The 18,967-nt window shown below is 41.3% G+C and overlaps 2 protein-coding genes across 2 annotated transcripts; one reads left to right on the top strand and one right to left on the bottom strand.

Moving 5' to 3' along the window:
• Positions 1 to 2,849: 2,849 nt before the first annotated feature.
• Positions 2,850 to 7,704, top strand: ttc9 (tetratricopeptide repeat domain 9). The gene is made up of 3 exons (XM_023405306.2): positions 2,850 to 4,465; positions 4,857 to 5,039; positions 6,648 to 7,704. Exons 1-3 carry the CDS (start codon positions 3,967 to 3,969, stop codon positions 6,728 to 6,730), a joined length of 765 nt encoding a protein of 254 aa, XP_023261074.1. The 5' UTR covers positions 2,850 to 3,966; the 3' UTR covers positions 6,731 to 7,704.
• A 952-nt stretch (positions 7,705 to 8,656) lies between these two features.
• Positions 8,657 to 17,926, bottom strand: LOC111654335 (mitogen-activated protein kinase kinase kinase 9-like). The gene is made up of 9 exons (XM_023405305.2): positions 17,647 to 17,926; positions 15,461 to 15,609; positions 14,937 to 15,112; positions 14,538 to 14,778; positions 14,161 to 14,283; positions 13,849 to 13,990; positions 13,535 to 13,647; positions 12,086 to 12,856; positions 8,657 to 11,548 (listed from the first exon to the last, which is right to left on the bottom strand). Exons 1-9 carry the CDS (start codon positions 17,850 to 17,852, stop codon positions 11,094 to 11,096), a joined length of 2,376 nt encoding a protein of 791 aa, XP_023261073.2. The 5' UTR covers positions 17,853 to 17,926; the 3' UTR covers positions 8,657 to 11,093.
• Between the last annotated feature and the right edge of the window lie 1,041 nt (positions 17,927 to 18,967).

Here is an 18,967-nt window from a genome sequence, read left to right as displayed (position 1 = left end):
CTAATAGATTTGTCATGAGTGGACGACAGAGAGAGAGAGAGAGAGAGAGAGAGAGAGAGAGAGAGAGAGAGAGAGAGAGAGAGAGAGAGAATAGCAGTGCTAGTCGTTGTGATATCCTAATACAGAAGGGCTCATTCACAAATAAGAAAACATAGAAAGATTACCATAATGAGTGTAAACAACCAACATGACTGTTGATTGTACGCGATGCTGTCAAGCTAATATGTTTGGTGATTTTTTTGTTGGAAATACAATTACAAGCTAGCTAGTAGCCACCTGCGTTTGTATATCAGGCAAAGCTAGAAGCATCAACAAAGTTAGCTACACTGCTAATGCTAAGTTAGCTATACTACTAGTACAGCTAACGTTTCTTTTGAACCTTTACGTTGAATTTCCAGTGGCACATCTATGAAAAAAGTGTAGCACCTAACTAGTTACACTGACATTTTTCTTTTACTATCAGTCACACATATGACGTTGTTTTGCATGTTAAAGTGTCCAGGAAGCGAGCGTTGCTAGCTCTGATTTCACCTCATATCACATAGGCCGGGCTCGGGGCCGGAGTGAGGCAGCGGAGGTCGTGGGAGAGGAAGAGCAGGTATCCATAGAAACCAACTAACCAACACCACAAATACAAAATTTAATATAGCTTTGTTCTATAATAATATCGAATCATGTTTGTTATCTGTTGCTGCACAGGCCAGAATAATATAATAATAATAAATATTTGGATTAAACATTTAGATTTAGATTTAAGATTTAGATTCAACATTTAACTTTTAGACTTAAGATTCATACACATTGTTAAGTATAATATGATATTTTACATGAATTTCTGTTTGAAATGAGATGAAAATTAGCTAAATGTGAGGAAAGTGAGCTAAAAAATTTGCAACTGAATCTTTACATTCGGCACCCCACAGATTCACTGAGGCCATCATGTTTGTTGTCGTCCGTATTTACGCAAATCCAAAATGGCGCCAACACTGCGCAGTCACCACATGGGGGCAGTGTATAAACAGTGTGACGCTTCTCTGCTCGGCCTCCCCTTCCTGCTCATCCGTCTGTTACAGGTGTTTGTTCGTTCCCCACAAATGGATGTTGATGGATGGATGTATTATTTGAACCTAACACGTCTTATAACAGGCCCACATCCATGTCCACAGTTACTTCTCTTATGCTGTTACTCATATGACTCTGGCAAAGACTAGGGCGAGTCTGGGCCGAAAGATCCGGTGCTGTGACGAGTTTTCCCGCTTTGTCTCATCAACTGCAGCAGGAAGTGAAGGTAAAACTGCTGTGCATGAAGTTTAAGATACAAATGAATAATAATCACAACATTTAAGAACATACTGTTCATTCATTTGAAAGCAAATTTGTCTAAATAAAAGGCTTAAATGTCACATTATTATTGTGCCCAAGGACATTAAGTTTGTATTATCTGTCCTAAAGCTAGAAATCACAGGATCCTCAAATCCTCCACAGACGACACAAGGGCACTGACTTTGTTCTGTGTCAAGAGTTGTGTATTCTATTAAAATATCGATTACATGTCATAAGTGACGAATGAAAATGTGGAATGCACTTTTTAATTGAACTCCCCCACATTAAGAGCTGTAGTGCAAATGATGAACTAATACAGTAGAAAAACTGGTTCTGAACGTATAAATTTACAAATGTCATATTCTAAAAAAGCCTAAGGCTTGTTTTCATCAGTCAGGTTACTGAGGGTATAATTACTTGAGTAATAACCCTCCAACAGGTCTAATCCAGATTTTAAATTAGATATAAAGTTTAAACACCCATTTTGATGTAAGAAATGACACTAACTTTTTATGACCTCACAGCATCATTGTTATAGAACAAACTGGGATGATATTGCACATTTTAAGGTTGTCTCTTTGGTTTCTAACTTTAGGGGAGAGTGTTGCATGTTCACAAATGTTGACCAAACTGTTCTGGGGCACAGGAATAAGAAATGTGAATTCTTAGAAAAGAGTGGGTTCTCTGTAAAAATGCACAATCCATGAGGATAGTATAGTTTTTCATCCTCAAAGAATCTGGTGCAGAGAGATAAGACTAAAAATATTGATCCATTTGAAAGTATTGAATCTTTTGCTTGCATTCAGCCAGGTGTGAGTAGCTACAGCTGAGTGGTTATATTTTTACAAATGAAAGATGGCTGAATAAAGCAACAAACAATTCTAAATCAAAATCAGTGATACATTCTCACTCTAAATATATGATTATTGCATCTTCTGCACAGGCTGAAGCTGAAGCTGTATTGTTGGCTTGAAATTGAATGAAGAAGCAGTTGATGCATATTGTCATTATTTATGTCTATTTTCTTCATATTTACAAACAAACAACTGATTGATCAACAAAATAGTCAGGAAATGTATCGATAATGAAAATAATAATTGGTTGCAGCCTTATAAAGTAGTTACAAATTGGCTGTACCTCAAAGCAGCTGCAACATTAAAATGCACATTAATGCACTACAGATAAGTTTATGATAGATTCATTTATAATTTAACACATTTTAACTAACTTTTTAACATTTTGAATGCAGAACTTTTTTTTTACTGTATGGTATTAGTACTTTTACCACGGGTCTTGTTTATATCCCCATTGACTACACATGCACACAGGAATCTTCTCTTTCATTTCATAGAGAGATATTGTTTGTGCATGTGTAGCTACATCTTTCTTGGCAGCAGATGTTTATCTAGAGTCCAAATAAAGGCACGTGACATTGTGAAATAACATCGGTCAAAGCATGAAACAACCAGTCGTATTTTAATAGCTTTTGCAGTTCATGGTTTTTATTTTTGATCAGCAGCATTTGCTCCAGGGAGCTGAAATTCCAGGGACACACCCGGACAGCTGAGTGCACTGCCCTGTGACCGTGACAGGACAGATGGATCTATAAGCATGGAGGTTAAACAAGCTCACACACACTCAGTGTTGTCGATAAAATGAGAACGACCTCATTCGTCTGTCTTCACCTGGCTTTCCTCCCCAATCTTAATAGTGACTCGTAACACCATTACCCTGCAGAAACCCCCGGTTTGAATGACATCATAGCCTGTCATTACAGAGACTGTGGCCTGACATGAGTCTGTCTGAAGTGGCTGCGCAGTAAACGAGCAGTTGGGGAGGGAGGCAGGCAGATGATCGAGGCTATCTGGTTCATCTGAGTAGAGATGGCTGCATTCCTCCAATCTGTGATAAGAGCGACAGACTGAAAGGAATATTTCGGCGGAAGGAGGGGGTTGATCTTCACCGGCGATAAGAGCTGTTCTTACTGTAATATAGCCTCGGTCTATTTAGTTTAAGGAGGCTGAAATACTGGAAATGTCTACAAGCATTTGCTTATGGCCTAGAGAGAGAGAAATCTGATAAAAATGTCACTATCAATAATTGGCCTTCACTGTTCTTTTATTTGGCTGTAACACTAAATGATACAAGGCTTACAAGATAAAGAACACAAAGTATACTGACATCTGTTGAGGCAGGATTAAAAAATAACACTCGTGACTTCTATGTCAATTAAAAACAATAATGCATGATTGAAATTTCCATTTGTGAATAAAACATCTGCCAAACAACAAAGAAAAGCATTTTAAATAGAACATTGTGTTCAGTTTGCACACAAATCGATGATGAAATTATTTCCAAAGAAACAGATAATGAAATCAAACCTCTCCTCTTCCTGCTGGACGACCTCCATGAGACCATTGGCCCTGCATTCATCGACCAATCGGCTCGTCGGAGGGGAAAAATACTAGAAAAGGCTACAACGGTGGAGCGCGCATCGCGCAGGGTTGCGCACACAGAAGACGTAGCTGCGACACAGGCGAAGCGAGGACGCGACTACGGCCGAGAGGATGCAGTGAAAGGGCGTCAGTTTCCCAGCTAATTTACAGCCGGGCGTCAGGGCAGCTAGAATAAAATAACATCGAAATGAGCGTGATTCCGGCTGGGCACGACGGCAGGGTGGACGGCGGCAGAGGCAGCCTCACCGACAGCGGCGGCGGCGGCTCCCCGAAGCTCCAGCAGTGCGCTCAGCCTCCCAACAGCAGCAGCAGCCGGACCAAAGATGCCAGATACCAGCAGCAGCAGCAGCAGCAGCAGCAGCAGCTCCAGCAGCAGAGGCATCATGGTGGGTCGATGTGGAAACAACCATCCCACAACGAGCCAGCCGACGTCGTGAGGCGGGCGCTGGACTTCAAGTGCCAAGGTACCCAGTGCTATAAGGATAAGAAGTACCGAGAGGCGATCGGCAAGTATCACCGCGCTCTGCTGGAGATCAAGGGGCTGTGCAGGGTGCTGGGGGATCCGGACACCAGCTCCAAGTCCCCGTCCTCCCTCCTGCCGACCATCAGCAAGTCCACCACGCTGACAGATGAGCAGAAGGGGGCCATGGAGAATGCAGAGCTGGAGTGTTACAACAGCTTGGCCGGTAAGCGACGTTTCACACACACACACACACACACACACACACATACACACACACACTACACTTATCTGTTCTCTTTTCAGCAGGGGAAGATTCTGGGAATACTCCAGAGCTCATGAATGATTCATACAGAGTATGAGTCATTCTTGGGTTTACCCCACTATCCCCCTCACTTTCTTTGATTTTCACTTCATGTAGATGGTATTTATTCACCCCTCGGCAAATCAATCATGATATTAGTTTTATATTAAATATCTAACCAAAGAACCCATCGTAGTTTGGTGACAGGACACATCAGCACTTCTGCTACCCTATGTGATTAAATCCAAACATTGGCTCATTCAGTGCTATCGCTATTAACTTCTTCCTCTCTCTTGTCTTTTCCCCAATCCAGCCTGTCTTTTACAAATGGAGCTGGTGAACTATGAGCGAGTGAAGGAATACTGTCTGAAAGTGCTGCACAAGGAGGGAAAGAACTTCAAAGCTCTCTATCGATCCGGAGTGGCCTACTACCACCTAGGAGACTTCCAGAAGGCCCTGCACTATCTGAAGGAGTCGCACAAACAGGAGCCATCAGGTCAGGACCGACACACTGTGACACTGAGCTCCAGTATCTAATTAGTCCTCTAGACCTGTGTAAGTCAGGGGCTCCTGAATCTTCTTATGTCAAAGACCATAAACAACAGCTGGATTAAACCACACACCCCGTGTTTGATTATGTGCTCTGTTTGTGCAGCTTGTTGATAATAAGCACATTAACTGATTGGTAGTAAACAACCTCTTAATGTATTTTGTAGTTTTTTAAGTAACGAGACTAAGAGTCTACAGTTCACATCTGCATCAACATCTTCACTTTAAGCACCTAACATGCTCACAATGATCATGCAAGCGTGTTGATGTTGACCAGGTATAATGTTTACCATCAAGGGTTTAGTGTGTGACATTTGCTAATTAATTGTTATAGGGAATCATCAGTCATAAGAAAATATAATCTGGGAACCATGAATTACCATAAATTTGTTTTTGAGGTTTTACCTTTGAATAAATGCAAAATGTGGCCTGATGGTGGCATTAAACAGGGGATAACCAAAGGCAGTGGGATTGATCCTCTGGGGACCATAAATGTTTGTACCAAATTTCCTGGTAATCCATCAAATAGTTGTTGAGATATTGAAATATTGATTTAACCGGCCAACTGACCTCTGTTGGTACCAAACCCATGAATTCCCATTGATCTGACTTGGGGACGATGAAATGGGCTGAAAGAAAAACACAGCCTGTACCGAATTTCACGAAACTTCCGCACATACTGGATCGAAGAAAAATAAAATATATATATATATAAATATAAAGGCTCGGTGAGGCACTGAAAGGGCTCAGATGTAGGTGTGCTGTTTATACTGTGACATGTAAGAAACTACTACTGGCACATATAGAGGGGAGCTAATTAGGGGATTGGAAACAGGTGCACAGGTGAGTGTGTAAGTCAGGTAATGAGGGATGCTGGGAAACACAGAGGACTACTGCAGGACAGGAAGGGAACAGCAGGCGAATGACACGCAGGAAAAATGCTGCGTTAGTTAGTTAGGTGCAGCCATCGCAATATCTGTAACATTAGTAATTTCATAGCTTCTTCTTCTGCTGTAACATCTGGAGAATGGTATTAAACTATTTTCTATTGCAGGGGGACCCTTCGAGTCCCAAGGCCTCATTTTGACACACAATTACACTACGCTTGTCACTTTTCATTGTGTTACTTTTTAATTACTTTAAACAACAATGTGATGTGAATTATTTTAAATTCAAAGGTTCACTCAAACTCAAGGCTTCAGAACGTGTCCCACAATCCTCTTCAGCTCTTGAAATCTTTAAATGATTCATATGTATTGTTGTCATATAAATGTCCAATAATTGCAGCTTTGTTAATGTTTCACTTGATTGATAACATGATTGTCCTGTAAGACCATTTCTAAACCCAACAGGATAAGCTAAAAAAAAAACAGGGCATGGTGCTCCATGTGGAAACAAAAACATGTTTTATGAGTCCCTGAGAAAATATTTCCAAAAATTAATTCCTGTAGCCATTTTACTATGTCACGGTCTGTTCAGTTTAAGTGGTAGATTTATGCTCCATTTCCTGTCTGAGCAGGATATAAATCAGCCTTTTCCTGTCTTTGTTTTTCAGACACCAATGTCATCCGCTACATCCAGCTGACAGAGATGAAGATTCGCCGGAATGCCCAAAGGGAAAAGAAAGAGGCGACATAAGCACTCTGATGTCTGATGACTTCTCACCCGTCATAAATTTCAGCCCTACTGTGTGCCACCCAGACCTTACACATGAGTCAGAGGTCTTGGTGTGAAGCGATGTTATGTTTGCCTTTGCTTTGCACAGCATCTGGTTGCCAGTTATGTGATTGAGCTTCCCCGTTGTGTGCTTGAAGCATTTCTTTTTTTTTTTTTTTTTTTTTTAAATTGTACCAGATATTGAGTTTCTGTCTCCAAACCACTAAACTTATCTAGTATGAATCGATCCCAAGTATGTTTTAACCATTACAAACTGATGCACTGCCAGTCCAAACATTGCACATACAGGCCCAACACTTGTGATAGAGACAGGAGCAACAAGGTCCGTAGAGTGAATCCAGCAAGTCTGCAGGCAAGTGTAACTGTAAATTAGCACCTGCCCTCGCACAAGATGTCTTTTGAATGGCATGGAGCAAGTGAGTAACAACCACCTACACTTGTGTCACCATACTTTGATTTTGAAAGTACTACAAAAGATCGAGATTTTTTTTATACTTTCAACTATATCTTAATAAAGGTGCTTTCTCTAAGTAGGTTTCTACTTTAAAATGCATAGGGAAGGACATCAAGAGCACATGGTTGCTAATTGCAGTATGAATTTAAGAGACATATCACAAAATGTAAATAGGCTACTTTATAGAAATGACAAGAAAATATTATGGAGAGTCAAGCTACTTGTGTTTATTAATGCCAAAACGAAGCACTTCATCCACAGCATTTACTGTATCAACAAATACTGTGTGTTTACTGTAAAGGTATGCGTAATAAATGTGTCTATTGATTGAAATATTTTCTTGTGGCGCTGCAGCAGTGGATTTCCCTTCAGTTTTTAACTTTCATCTTCATGATATTCCTCATAAGCTAAAATAGATCTATGGAGAGATGCTGATGAAAGCACATGTGTAAATAAACAAGTGAACTGAAGCCGATTGAAATGATTTGTATGCCTTTTTGTCTCTGCAGTTGCCATGGTGAGGCCTCGGTAATAAGATGGGTCATGGAGGTGATTTTTCAGAAAATTATATAAGGAGGCATGAGTCAGAAAAAGATCCTGATTATAACACAGGCAATTATTTAAAAGTGGAGCGAGAACTAATACTTTAAACCTGCAATAACTGATCTGTTTTTCTCACAGAGCAACATTAGCATTCATTCGACGACGTGTTTTCTGACCACCTGATGAATGTAAGTCCAATATTCGCTCTCATTTTAGTTCAGTTTTTGGTCTTCACCAGTTCCTGAGGGAATAAGACTCTGTAGCTGCTAAGTGCTCCACTATGTTCACCTGCTAACTCTGTCTGTTGTTTGGTGTTGGGTTGCCCCAGTTTGTTCCTCTGGTGTTAGCTTTAGCTACTTTAATGTCACAGTGGTAGCTATCCTTTTCTCAGGAAGGTGATGTTTAAAAAAACAAAGTAATTTAACAATACTTAGTTGTAGTTCCTACTTCTGAATGTGTTCGCACAATCCTCAAAGGCCTCTCAAACCATGTGGATGAAAACAATATTTTGTCCAATTTATGCCTAGAAAGGTTTTCAACTCTGTTTCCTAAGCCAAACCAAACTGCTTTAAAAAATCTTCTTCATCGAGCAGTGAGCTGAAAATGTTTTCATCCAAATGGTTGAAGATTTTTGAGTAATTATCTTTCTGATAAATGGACGCTTATCTCTGTATGTAATGTAATGCTAATTCTAATACACGAGAGGCACAAACTGTTGCGAGTCTCCAATAAATCAGGTGTGGGTTCTTCACTACGAGTGACATCTTTCACATTACACAGTCATTTGATCCGTTGTTATTATAAACATATCGATAAAAGCTTCTGTTACCCTGTTAGCCTTCCATTTATTACAGAAAGACACAGACTTGTAAAAGAATCTGTGACCCTCGTTGTTGTTGTTTACTATGATTTTACTCAAATCAGTGTGTTCCAGTGCAAATACAAGTCAGTCAATAACAGTATTATTATTCCCAACCTGAACAATGTCCATCAGCAACAGTAGGATCAGCTTATTCATGGTAACATTTCAGACAGTTAATGACACCTTGGCTACAGGGAGAATGTCGTTTCAACTAACACCCTTAGTTTGAAACACTGTGTTTGTACATTGAGCATGATCACATTCTGCACATCCTCAGAGAAAAAGCATTCACATTTACATGTACATACACTTAGGATAAAGACTGAGAGGTCACTTGACATTTGAAAATGAAATGAGAGAAACAGGCATTCAGATAGTGTTTCTATTAATTACTTTTCAAATAATTGATCAATTAGCTCTTTTTACCTGCTAGTTTGACAGTTTACGTGCCGGACTTAGAAACCTCTTTACATAATTTACCTAATAATATGAATTTGCTTGTCTAGCAGGTTGAAACAAAGGGTATAAATTATTTCAAAATAATATTTAACCCCAGTCTGATCTAGAAAAACCTAAATAAATGTGGAAACAAAATGAAAATAATGTGCAGAATCCAGTTTTCATGCATTTAGCTCGATAAAATACCTTTTTTCCACAGTTTTTCTTTTACAATTTTGTCGATTGTTTTCTTGATTGTTCAAATGTTTAGTCTATAAAATATTGAAAACTGCCTGTTACTGTTTCCTAAAGCCCAACTTGTTATCATAAACTTGCTTGTTTTTCCTGAACAATAGTGCAAAAGCAAAAAATATTCAGTTTACTGTCAAATAAAATAAAGAAAAGCAACACATTCTCCCAACTGAGAGGCTGAGACCTAGACATGTTTGGCATTTTTACTGCAACTATTAATCGATTATCAATATATCGATTAATCAATCATTTCAGCTGTAGTTCTCAGTTGGATTGAAACTACTTGCACCCTGGTTGAAGCAAAAGCCCAGAAGCAAAAACACAGAAGATAATTCAATATGCAGTGAAACTGACTGAATTGAATATAAAGCAAGTCGATGTGGCTGCAGTCGTGAAATCTATTTAGTGTTGCACTTTCAGAATCAACTGAAGTTTCGTGCAAACGCTCAAAAACACAGAAAACATTCATGAGCAACATTAATAAGTGTCAAAAATCAAGGCAAATACAATGGATTATAAAAATAAACCATCAGATAAATTAATCAATAAATAAAATAAAACAAATCAGTACAAATGTAAATAATGACGAACGAACTTTCACATGCCACCAGGGCCTGCTTCACCCGTGTGCCCATTCAACACCCATGCAGTCTCTCGTTTTACGTAACCTAAAACTTACTTTACATCCTTCACCTTGATGAACAATTTTTGAGGCAGACAATTTACAGAATCACAAACACAAAGTTCCCTTTTTAGTTTGGAGAAACATTTCTCAACTGGTGGCTCGGGATCCAAACAGGCTTCTCCGACAGGGCCACAAACAAACAATGAGGAATTAATGAGCTCATTGATATTATTGATATATTGTGACTTCCTGGTAGTCAGTCCCAATTGAAACCGAAGCTTTAGTGACATTCTTTTCTATAGTACAGTTCACAGTTCAGAGCTCGAGACAGTGTCAAACGTCGGACTGACACTGTTTCAAGACTGTAGGTTGCTAATGCAAAGAAGTGCTCATATTATACAACAGCATACCCTGTCCGTGGGATGTCACTCTATAGAGGTGATTGGTGATGACAGGTGCTCAGTACAAAACAGGAATTCATCAGCTACTAGCACAGGAGTTAGAGATTAGTTCAAATAACACAATGCTTTTAACAGACAAATTACAAATAATCAGAGACAGCGTTTCTTTGTTTGTTTTTTTTTTGGAAAAAACCTGAAGCTTTACATTCATGATGCTTTCCAAAAGTGCACTTAATTAAATGCACAATCTTCAACTCAAGTTTAAAATGAAGAAAAGTATGTAAAGCTTTGTGAAACTGTTAATGCCATTCTGCTACAAAGCCATTCATCTGTTTATTCCCACAGAGAAAAGAAAGTCCTTCACATCTTGAATGACAAATGGCAGGGTTAAGAAAAATGGTTCTTCTGCCCTTCTAATGCATTAACAACCAGACCTGGGTCAAATTATATTTTCAAACACTTTCCATGGCTTGTTGTAGTAGCTTTAGATGCCAAGTTGGAGGATTTCTGTCACATATGGTGATACAACAAAAGTCAGAAAGGTAAAATATGCACAGTAAATGTCTACCTGTAATTTATTGACAATATTGTAGATGGAGAAAGGTGAACCACCCTCATTAAGTACCAATTAAAGCTAAAAAAAAGACTCAGTTTTTAAATACTAATTGACCCAGACCTGTAACAATCCAAAGGCTAACAACAAGGACAGTCCCCTCCTTGTGTTGGACCAGTGAAGGGCTGGGGCCGAGTTAGGACCAAAATCCAGGTCTATAGCGGTAAGGTGAGTCTTTGGGAAAGCTGATCTCTGGTTTGCAGAGTGGTACGGTTCCATCCCGGTACTGTCCCTCATCCTGATGATCCAACAGGTTTTCATTCCTGCGGGGGGAGTAGGGTGTCGGGGCCTCCATGGGGGTGGGCAGCACCGCCGGGTCTCTCCCAAACTCTACAGTGGGGGGAGTCTCTGTGCTGGACGTGTGGGCGGGGGACTCACCGTTACCCAGGTTATGTCCATTTCCCCTGGGCCTCCCCTCTGCCCAAAACACATCACAGCGCGCCCGGGGCGAAGGCCGAGGCCGGGCTACAAAGTCCAGGGTTTTGGGGCGTTCAGGAGCACAGCGTCGACGAGGTGTTGGAGGGAACACAATATTTGGATCCGGGAGCCGGGGGACCTCATGACAGTCTTCTTTTAAACCTCTGAAGCCGCCTGTTGTGGTAAAAAGGAAGAAAAACATTAAGAGAAAAGCCAACATCATATTTCAGACTGGCTGTTATCAGAACAATATTGTTATTTATTATAGTTATTATATAATATTTTAAATAATTGAACACAATTAATTCTAATTGAAGTCGTGGAGAGTTTTGGTTTTCCAAGATAGTGTGAATGCAGTTTCAGAGGTTTGTTAAACAACAGACTAAGACCAATAAATGACAGAGTCTACAGACAGACAGAAGTGCTCGGAGTTAAATAGCTTACTAGCGTTAGCATGCTACCATGCTCACAATTTCAATGCTAACATGCAGATGTTTAGCCGGTATCATGTTCACCTTGTTCACCCTATTGGTTTAGCAAAACGGCATGCTAACATTTGCTACAAACTGAAATGTTGACTTGATGATGCATCACCAAAGATATTGGAATTCATCTGAAGGGGAACATGAACGTCTGTCTGAATGTCTCTATCAAATTTCACTCCAATCTATCCAGTAGTTGCTGAGATATTTCAGACCAATGTGTCTTTACCTGTGTTCTGCAATGTTGTTTTTTCTGGCAAAGGTTCTAGACTATTAGGTGGGCAGCTTTTCTTGATGGCTCCGTCTGATGGTGTTCGGCGCAGGCTACGTGAGGAACTTGGAGCGCAGGGTACATGGGTGGGTGTGAGAGACTGGCGAGGGTTACGCTTGAAGCTCTCAAGGTGGGTGTTGACCAGCGGATTGACTGGGGTTTGGATGGCCTGATGTTGTAGTTTGACAGAGGCCTGTGCGGGTGGTGAGGCGGGGCGGTACACTAACAGCTCCTCACTGTCGGAGCGCAGCAGTGAGCGGGTGGAGTTGCAGTCAGACACTGATGATAAGGACAGCAGTGTATAGGAAGAGGGTAGGCCTCGCTCGGGTAGTGAGGGCGCCGAGGGCTTCAGCGGGCTTTCCCGCCGGAACAGTCTGCGAGTCGGGGGGCTGGTGCTTCGCCTCTGCCCCACTGTTCTGTGGAAGAAGCCCTCCCATCGTGATTTAATGCTTTCCTCCGGTTGGGCCAAAGTTAAGAGGTTGCAGCCCAGTCCGACGGCTGCCAGCAGAGCTCCACAGCCCAGCAACACCAGCTCAGAGCGCCGACCCCCTGCTGGGCTCTTCTTGCACGGTGGCGTCCCTGGCACCTGGCCACTGGGGCAGTACTCATCTCCTTCACTTTCAGCAGTAGCAGCGACCCCCGAGTGACCTTCCTTGTGGAAGGGGATGCAGAGGTAGGACTGACCAGGAGCTGCTCCTGGCTCAGTAGTGAAGCAGCAGTCTTCATTTTCTGAAAACAAGATCATTCACATGTTAATATCAGTTCTGTTATATCTGTCATATAAAGCTTCTACACTCATTCACAAACCAGTAGGCTATTTGTAGACACACACACACCTTTGTCTTGGGGACTGTCATTGACTTTACAATCACAACTGAATGCCTAACATTAACAATTTCTCTAACCTCAACATAAACCTTATTCTGTGCCTAACTCTAAAACAAAGTCTTAACCCTGAAGTGGCCTTTTAAACATGTGTGGTGCAGCATTTTAGTCCCACAAAGCTGTCCGGCCTCACAAGTATAGTGGACTCTCACGAATATAGTCGAACAAGCCCACACACACACACATACACACATACACAGAGCAGTTCACACACATGAAAAAGTCCTAGTACGACACTGATTCTTGAATTCCATCTGAATTCGGTTTGCTGAGTGAGCAAGATCCTTGTCCAGCAACTGCCTGTTTGCATTCATGCAGCTGCAAACATGCACATCTGTGAGTTCCCCAGGTCAACCACTAAGAGCCATGTGGGAGTGAAGTATGTTACTCTCTCACTTTCCTCTTCCATGTTTTTCCAGCCAGTCTGCCACCTCTTTAACCTTAAGACTTTTTTTTTCTGTATTATCATGCAGTGTGTTTATACGGCAGACAAAATAGACCCACCACGCCGGTCCTGCTTACCCATCTCCACAAGGCTCGGCACCCCAGGCACCGCTGGACTGTGTCTCGGGGATCTGCGAAGGTTTGGAGCGCTGCAGGACCGCTGCCTGCTGCCCTCATGGGGAGGCTTCACACTGTCAAGAAGAAATAATAAAAACAAGGCTCAGATTTTGTTTTCCCAAGGACACTTTTTTTCATTTCAGTACATGATCTAACCTATTACGCTAAAAACATTGGAGTAATGCTATCAGTAGAAAGTGGAGTGATACTTTTACTGGACCAAAAATTTTAGTAAACTGAGCGGCAAGCTGAGTTCGTTCATTTTGTCCTCTCACCTGGCATCAGCGCTGTGCTCCCTGTATTGGCCACAGGCACGGGATCTGCCTTTCTTCCTGGAGCCCTTCCTCTCAACCTCCTCATCATCCTGCTGAAAACCTGTGTTGCGACCCCAGGCTGTACACCCCTCTCCCGGAGTGACTGCAAAACAAGAGATTAGTAAAGATAAACATCAGACAACTGAAAACAAAAGGCAAACATTAAACGGCTTATAATGAATAATAACTGCAGGAAAAAGTGTGTGCTCCATGGTAATAATGATCAATAAAAATCTGATCAAAATGTAAATATAAGGTGCCCATGGTTCTTACGCTGGATGGCTCTCAGACGGGGCAGTATCGGTGGACTGGTTGGAGGGCTGGAACTGCTGCTGAGCAAACTCCTCCGTCGATCGTGCGAGGGAGACGCCTGCACAGTGATTTTATGCTGAAAATCTAAAAAAAAAAGTAAATTGCATCCCGTACATTATACAATATTTGGTGATAAAAAAAAAATGATGACCAATAATTCTACATGTACAAAAATATCAGCAAAATCTAACCCTGTAAGATCCTGCAAAGCAAACATTTAAAGTAAAACCAAATATAGACCAATACTATATTACAATATCCAAGCTATAACTTCAGCTCAGACTGAAAACCTGTGTATACTGACCAGACACTGTCGCACCACCGTTTGTTTGCAGTACCTGAAGGCAGGCTGATCCTGTTCCCATCCTTGAGTTTAAGGCGGTTGCGGCGGAACTTGCCCTGCCTGCTCTCCACGTGAGGCTTTTCCTGGTAGAGCTGGTGAATGATGATGTTGAGCTCTCGCTCCAGGATGTGAATCTCCCGCTCGGCCAGTTCCTGCTCGCGCCTCCTCAGCGCCTCCTCCTGACACTTCTGCTGCAGCGCCGCTCGGGTCAGCTCCTCCTCCCACGATCGCAGCTCCTGGGGAAACAAGGAAAAAACATTTGAAGCCTGTAAAACACCTGCATTCAACTCACAATTTTAAACTTCCTATTGCACATAGATTTTAATGTGTATGTCATCAGAGAAGAGCCTGAGTTTTAATTGCAGGTTTTTACAGAAACTCATCTCATCTTTACCTTTTCCTTCATCCTCAGTTGATCAAACATCTCCTGGATCTCCAGTTTCCAGTCGTCCTGCAGAGAGTGGAAGGACTCTGCTGGCATTTCAAAAAAGCCTGACTCCTCAATGGTCGTCAGATGGTCCAAAACAGACGTGAACTGTGGGCGCGAGTGAGGGTCTGAGCTCCAGCAGTCTGTTGCAAAAGATGAGAAACAGTCTCACACCAACTTTCCCTCAACCAAAAATTATTTTTGGCAATTCACATAGTTCCAGAAAGTAATAAAATATTCTGTTTTGGTTATTTGATGCAAGTCATTATTCATATTTCAGAGACTTTCCTTGCTGCAGTGGATGAACACAAAATATTCTTGTGGTTACACATCTCATGTTTAATAATGAAAGTTCAATAGTATCGTTTTAGCTCATAAACTGACACCTGTCTTATATTTTCTCCGACATAAGATGCTTGGACGTAGTTCTACATGATAAGTTTCACCTAATTTGCTATGAGCAGGAAATATTAATATTTTTTCTGTCTTACCCTCCATGAGACGTGCAAAGGGCTCAGGACAAGTAGAGGGGACGGGCAAAGCAAGTTTGTTCATTGCCACTCCATAAGCCACCGCAAGACCGTCGATACCCCGAAATGGAACTTCTCCAGTCAGCAGTTCCCACAACAGCACACCGTAACTTTGAAGTTAAACAAAAGGAAAGAAAGACGTACAAAATGATGATGAGAAACGATCATGACGGAAGCTGTAAACACTCATAATGGATATACATCTTCAAATAGCGCTCTTCCACTGATGCTACAATATCACCCTGAGATGAGGGGCTTGAGGTAAGTGCAAAGTCACTTACTCCATAATATCTGTTATAAAGATAAACGTGTGTATGAATATATGCATGTCAAGCAGGATGTTTGCTGACAAAGAGTGTGAATGTTCAGCAGACCTACTGTATTTGAATAAATGTCAGAAAGGGATTTGAATGGCTGTACTTTGCGCTCTACTCATGGAAATACCACGGCGAGACAGGAAAGGTTGAAAGAAGAAAAATGTCAACAGAGAAGTACAGTCGCTGACAGATTCACGACCAACGCCAAAACCACACATTGATGATCTTCAGTAAATGACAGAGAAATCACACAGATCTGGGCTGAATGTCACGGATTCTGTGTGTCTGATTCTGCTGTCATGTTAAATCATTATCTAAATTCTGGAAAATGTGGTTGATCATATTGACAGACCTGGATCAAAGAGCATTTGGAAATGACTCTTAAAGAATAACATTCAGATGCTCTGATGTGACTGTCTGCAATTCCTGGTGTAAATTGTAAACCTCACTCATGAAATCAAAATTATTTAAGCTTTTTTCTTCTTTTTTTTCAGGTTTATTCTACACTAATGCAGTAGAATTGATCAGGGAGACAGAGTAACCCCCTCCCACCCTTTCCCTGGTTAGCACATTCACCTTCCTATCATGAGTGTTTTAATGCATGGCTGCCTTCGCTTGGCTCTCTCACTGATCACACTTTAATCCTGTTCTAGAGGGAAACCCCACATTTGGTCTGGAACATCTGAGCTGGGCCGTTAATGCTGCTGCATATGTAAGGACAACACAGCAGACTGTCAAAGAAGAAAAATGACACGTGGCATTGAAGCAAACAAATTATTCATCTGACTCATCACTGGAGTGTGAAACTGAGACACATTTCAATTATATTCCCACATTAAATATTCAAGTCTTAAAACAGGAATATCGACATTCTTACTTCTAAAGTTTAATCCACGAATCCTTAGGTCTATAAAAGGCCAGAAAATGCACGTTAATATTTCAGAGGAGCCCACGGTGACATCTTCAAATTGCTTGTTTAGTACGACCAACAGAACAAATATTGCTTTGATGTAAGACATTGAAAAACAGCAAAGTTTCACATTTGGTAGCTAAGTTGATTAACTCTCTGTTGGTCAATTAACCAATCAGTCTTTTCTGCTGTGCTTGCAGTAATAACACACAAGACTGAATCTTTAACAAACTACATTGCAATCGACACATAAAATATAAAAATTATGAATCAATATATATATATGTAATATATGCAATGTATGTATATGCAATTATGAGCGTTACCTCTGCAGAAATTATGTTGACCTAAATGAAATTTAATTGAAACTGTCTTCTATGAATCGCACTACCTCGCGCATTTGCAAAATCGTATTGTATTTTGTTTGCAATATGTACATTTTTCATTTTCTGCATACTAGCCTGTTTAGAACAGCCTGAAGAACATGCCACCCTGAATTCACTGCATATACTGCACAAGCATATGACAAATAAAACCTTTGAATCTTAAAATAGACGGGCCGTGTAGTAAAATATACTGTATTACAAGACATTGTGTCTGACTGTGTTAAGGCAGTGTTTTAAATAAAGCAGAGACACTCTCCATGCTGACTCCTCCAACATTAACCTAAAGTTCAGTGTAGTATATTTATAGTTAATGTACTCTTTAGCCAACTTTAGTTTTGTACTCATCACATAAAACACAACACTCTGTCCTGTTCTGTGTCTCTGCTTTGTTACTATGGAAACTGCTGCCGGAGCTGAACTTTTTTCCTGTGCCTGGTGGATAAACTGCTTCTCTTTTTTGGCTCATATTTCAGACCAATTTTTCTACAAGCTGGTGCAGAGTGTTTGCTGCATAAGCCCCCCTCCTCTGCCCACCTCCAGACGTCGCTACCCTTGGAGAATGTAGACGAGCGGATGACTTCAGGAGCCATCCAGGCGTAGGTGCCAGCGGCGCTCATCTTGGTGGTGCGATGCCACTCTCGAGCCAGGCCAAAGTCTGTGATCTTCAGAGTCTTGTTGCTGAGGTCTTCCATCTCAACCCTCTCGAGGATTAGGACTGGAGCGGATATGTGGGTCGGCATTGGTGGAGTGGGAAGTGGGAGGTGGGGGGTGGGGGGTTCAGTTGGAGGATGAGGAGGAGGTTGGAGGATATGGGGGGAATTTGTGTGGATTGGCGGGAGGGTTGACGATAAAATAAAAGGTTTCAGGTAATCATCACCAGGATTGAAATGTTGGGGAAGACAGCAGCAGGAGTCCCACGATAAAGCACAATGCAAATGCAAAAATTAGACACACGGTGGATGAACAAAACAGGGTGCGGTTGGAGGGAGGCCATGATGAAAGTGTTGGAAGGATAAAAGCAAAGTAGAGAAAAGGAGAGAACAGAGAAACCAAGAAACAGTGAGCCACTACAACACAGATGAAAAACGCCGACCTTGATCAATGCTAATGATCTCACTGTGCATTTTTACAATAGAACATCTCAGACAAACACTGACACTACAGTTAAACTACAGAAATAACCTGCTATGACACACACATTTGCTGTAATAGGCTCTCAAACACAACCCATTCCCAACTTGCACAAGCAAAGCCGGGCTACTCCTAACCACATGCTCTCTGTCTTATCCCCATTCAGCTCCACAATGCTGGGCCATCTGCTGTGGCTGTGCCCAGTGGAGAGGGTGTGTCTGCAGGCTGCGGTGCACATCAAGCGCCCCTTCATCTGCTGCTCATGTAGCTCTATTGCTACTGAGGCAAAACATGTGGCTGAAGTAAATCCTGCTCCTGTGTAGCTCAAGAGTAACACCATGAAACAAACACAGCTGATTCCCCCCGAGGCCGGCATGCTCCAAATGTATGCACGCAGTGTAATGTACAATGCTTTTGATAGGAGCATCTGCCAAATGGCATGTTATGTAGATAGAATGCAGTAGAAATCGTTGATAGGGTGAAGGTGAATTATCTTTACCATGCTATGATGTTTTTTATTGTTTTTATGCCTTGCTATACAATGTATTTTTATCAGTCATAAAGGATGCATAAAACGTCAGAGTATAGTAAGGCGGAAAAATGTGGAAAAAAAGTCATAATTTAGTAAGGTATGAAATTTCACAAAAACTTCATAGGCATAAAAATGTGAAAAAACCTCATAGTATAGTAAGGCATACATTTTCATAAAAACTTCATAGTAAGG

Source organism: Seriola lalandi, unplaced genomic scaffold (assembly GCF_002814215.2).
Source record: "Seriola lalandi dorsalis isolate HSWRI2012SDOR001 ecotype SW California unplaced genomic scaffold, Sedor1 jcf7180002054271, whole genome shotgun sequence".
Classification (NCBI taxonomy): domain Eukaryota; kingdom Metazoa; phylum Chordata; class Actinopteri; order Carangiformes; family Carangidae; genus Seriola; species Seriola lalandi.
This window is presented reverse-complemented; position numbering and strand designations above follow the sequence as displayed.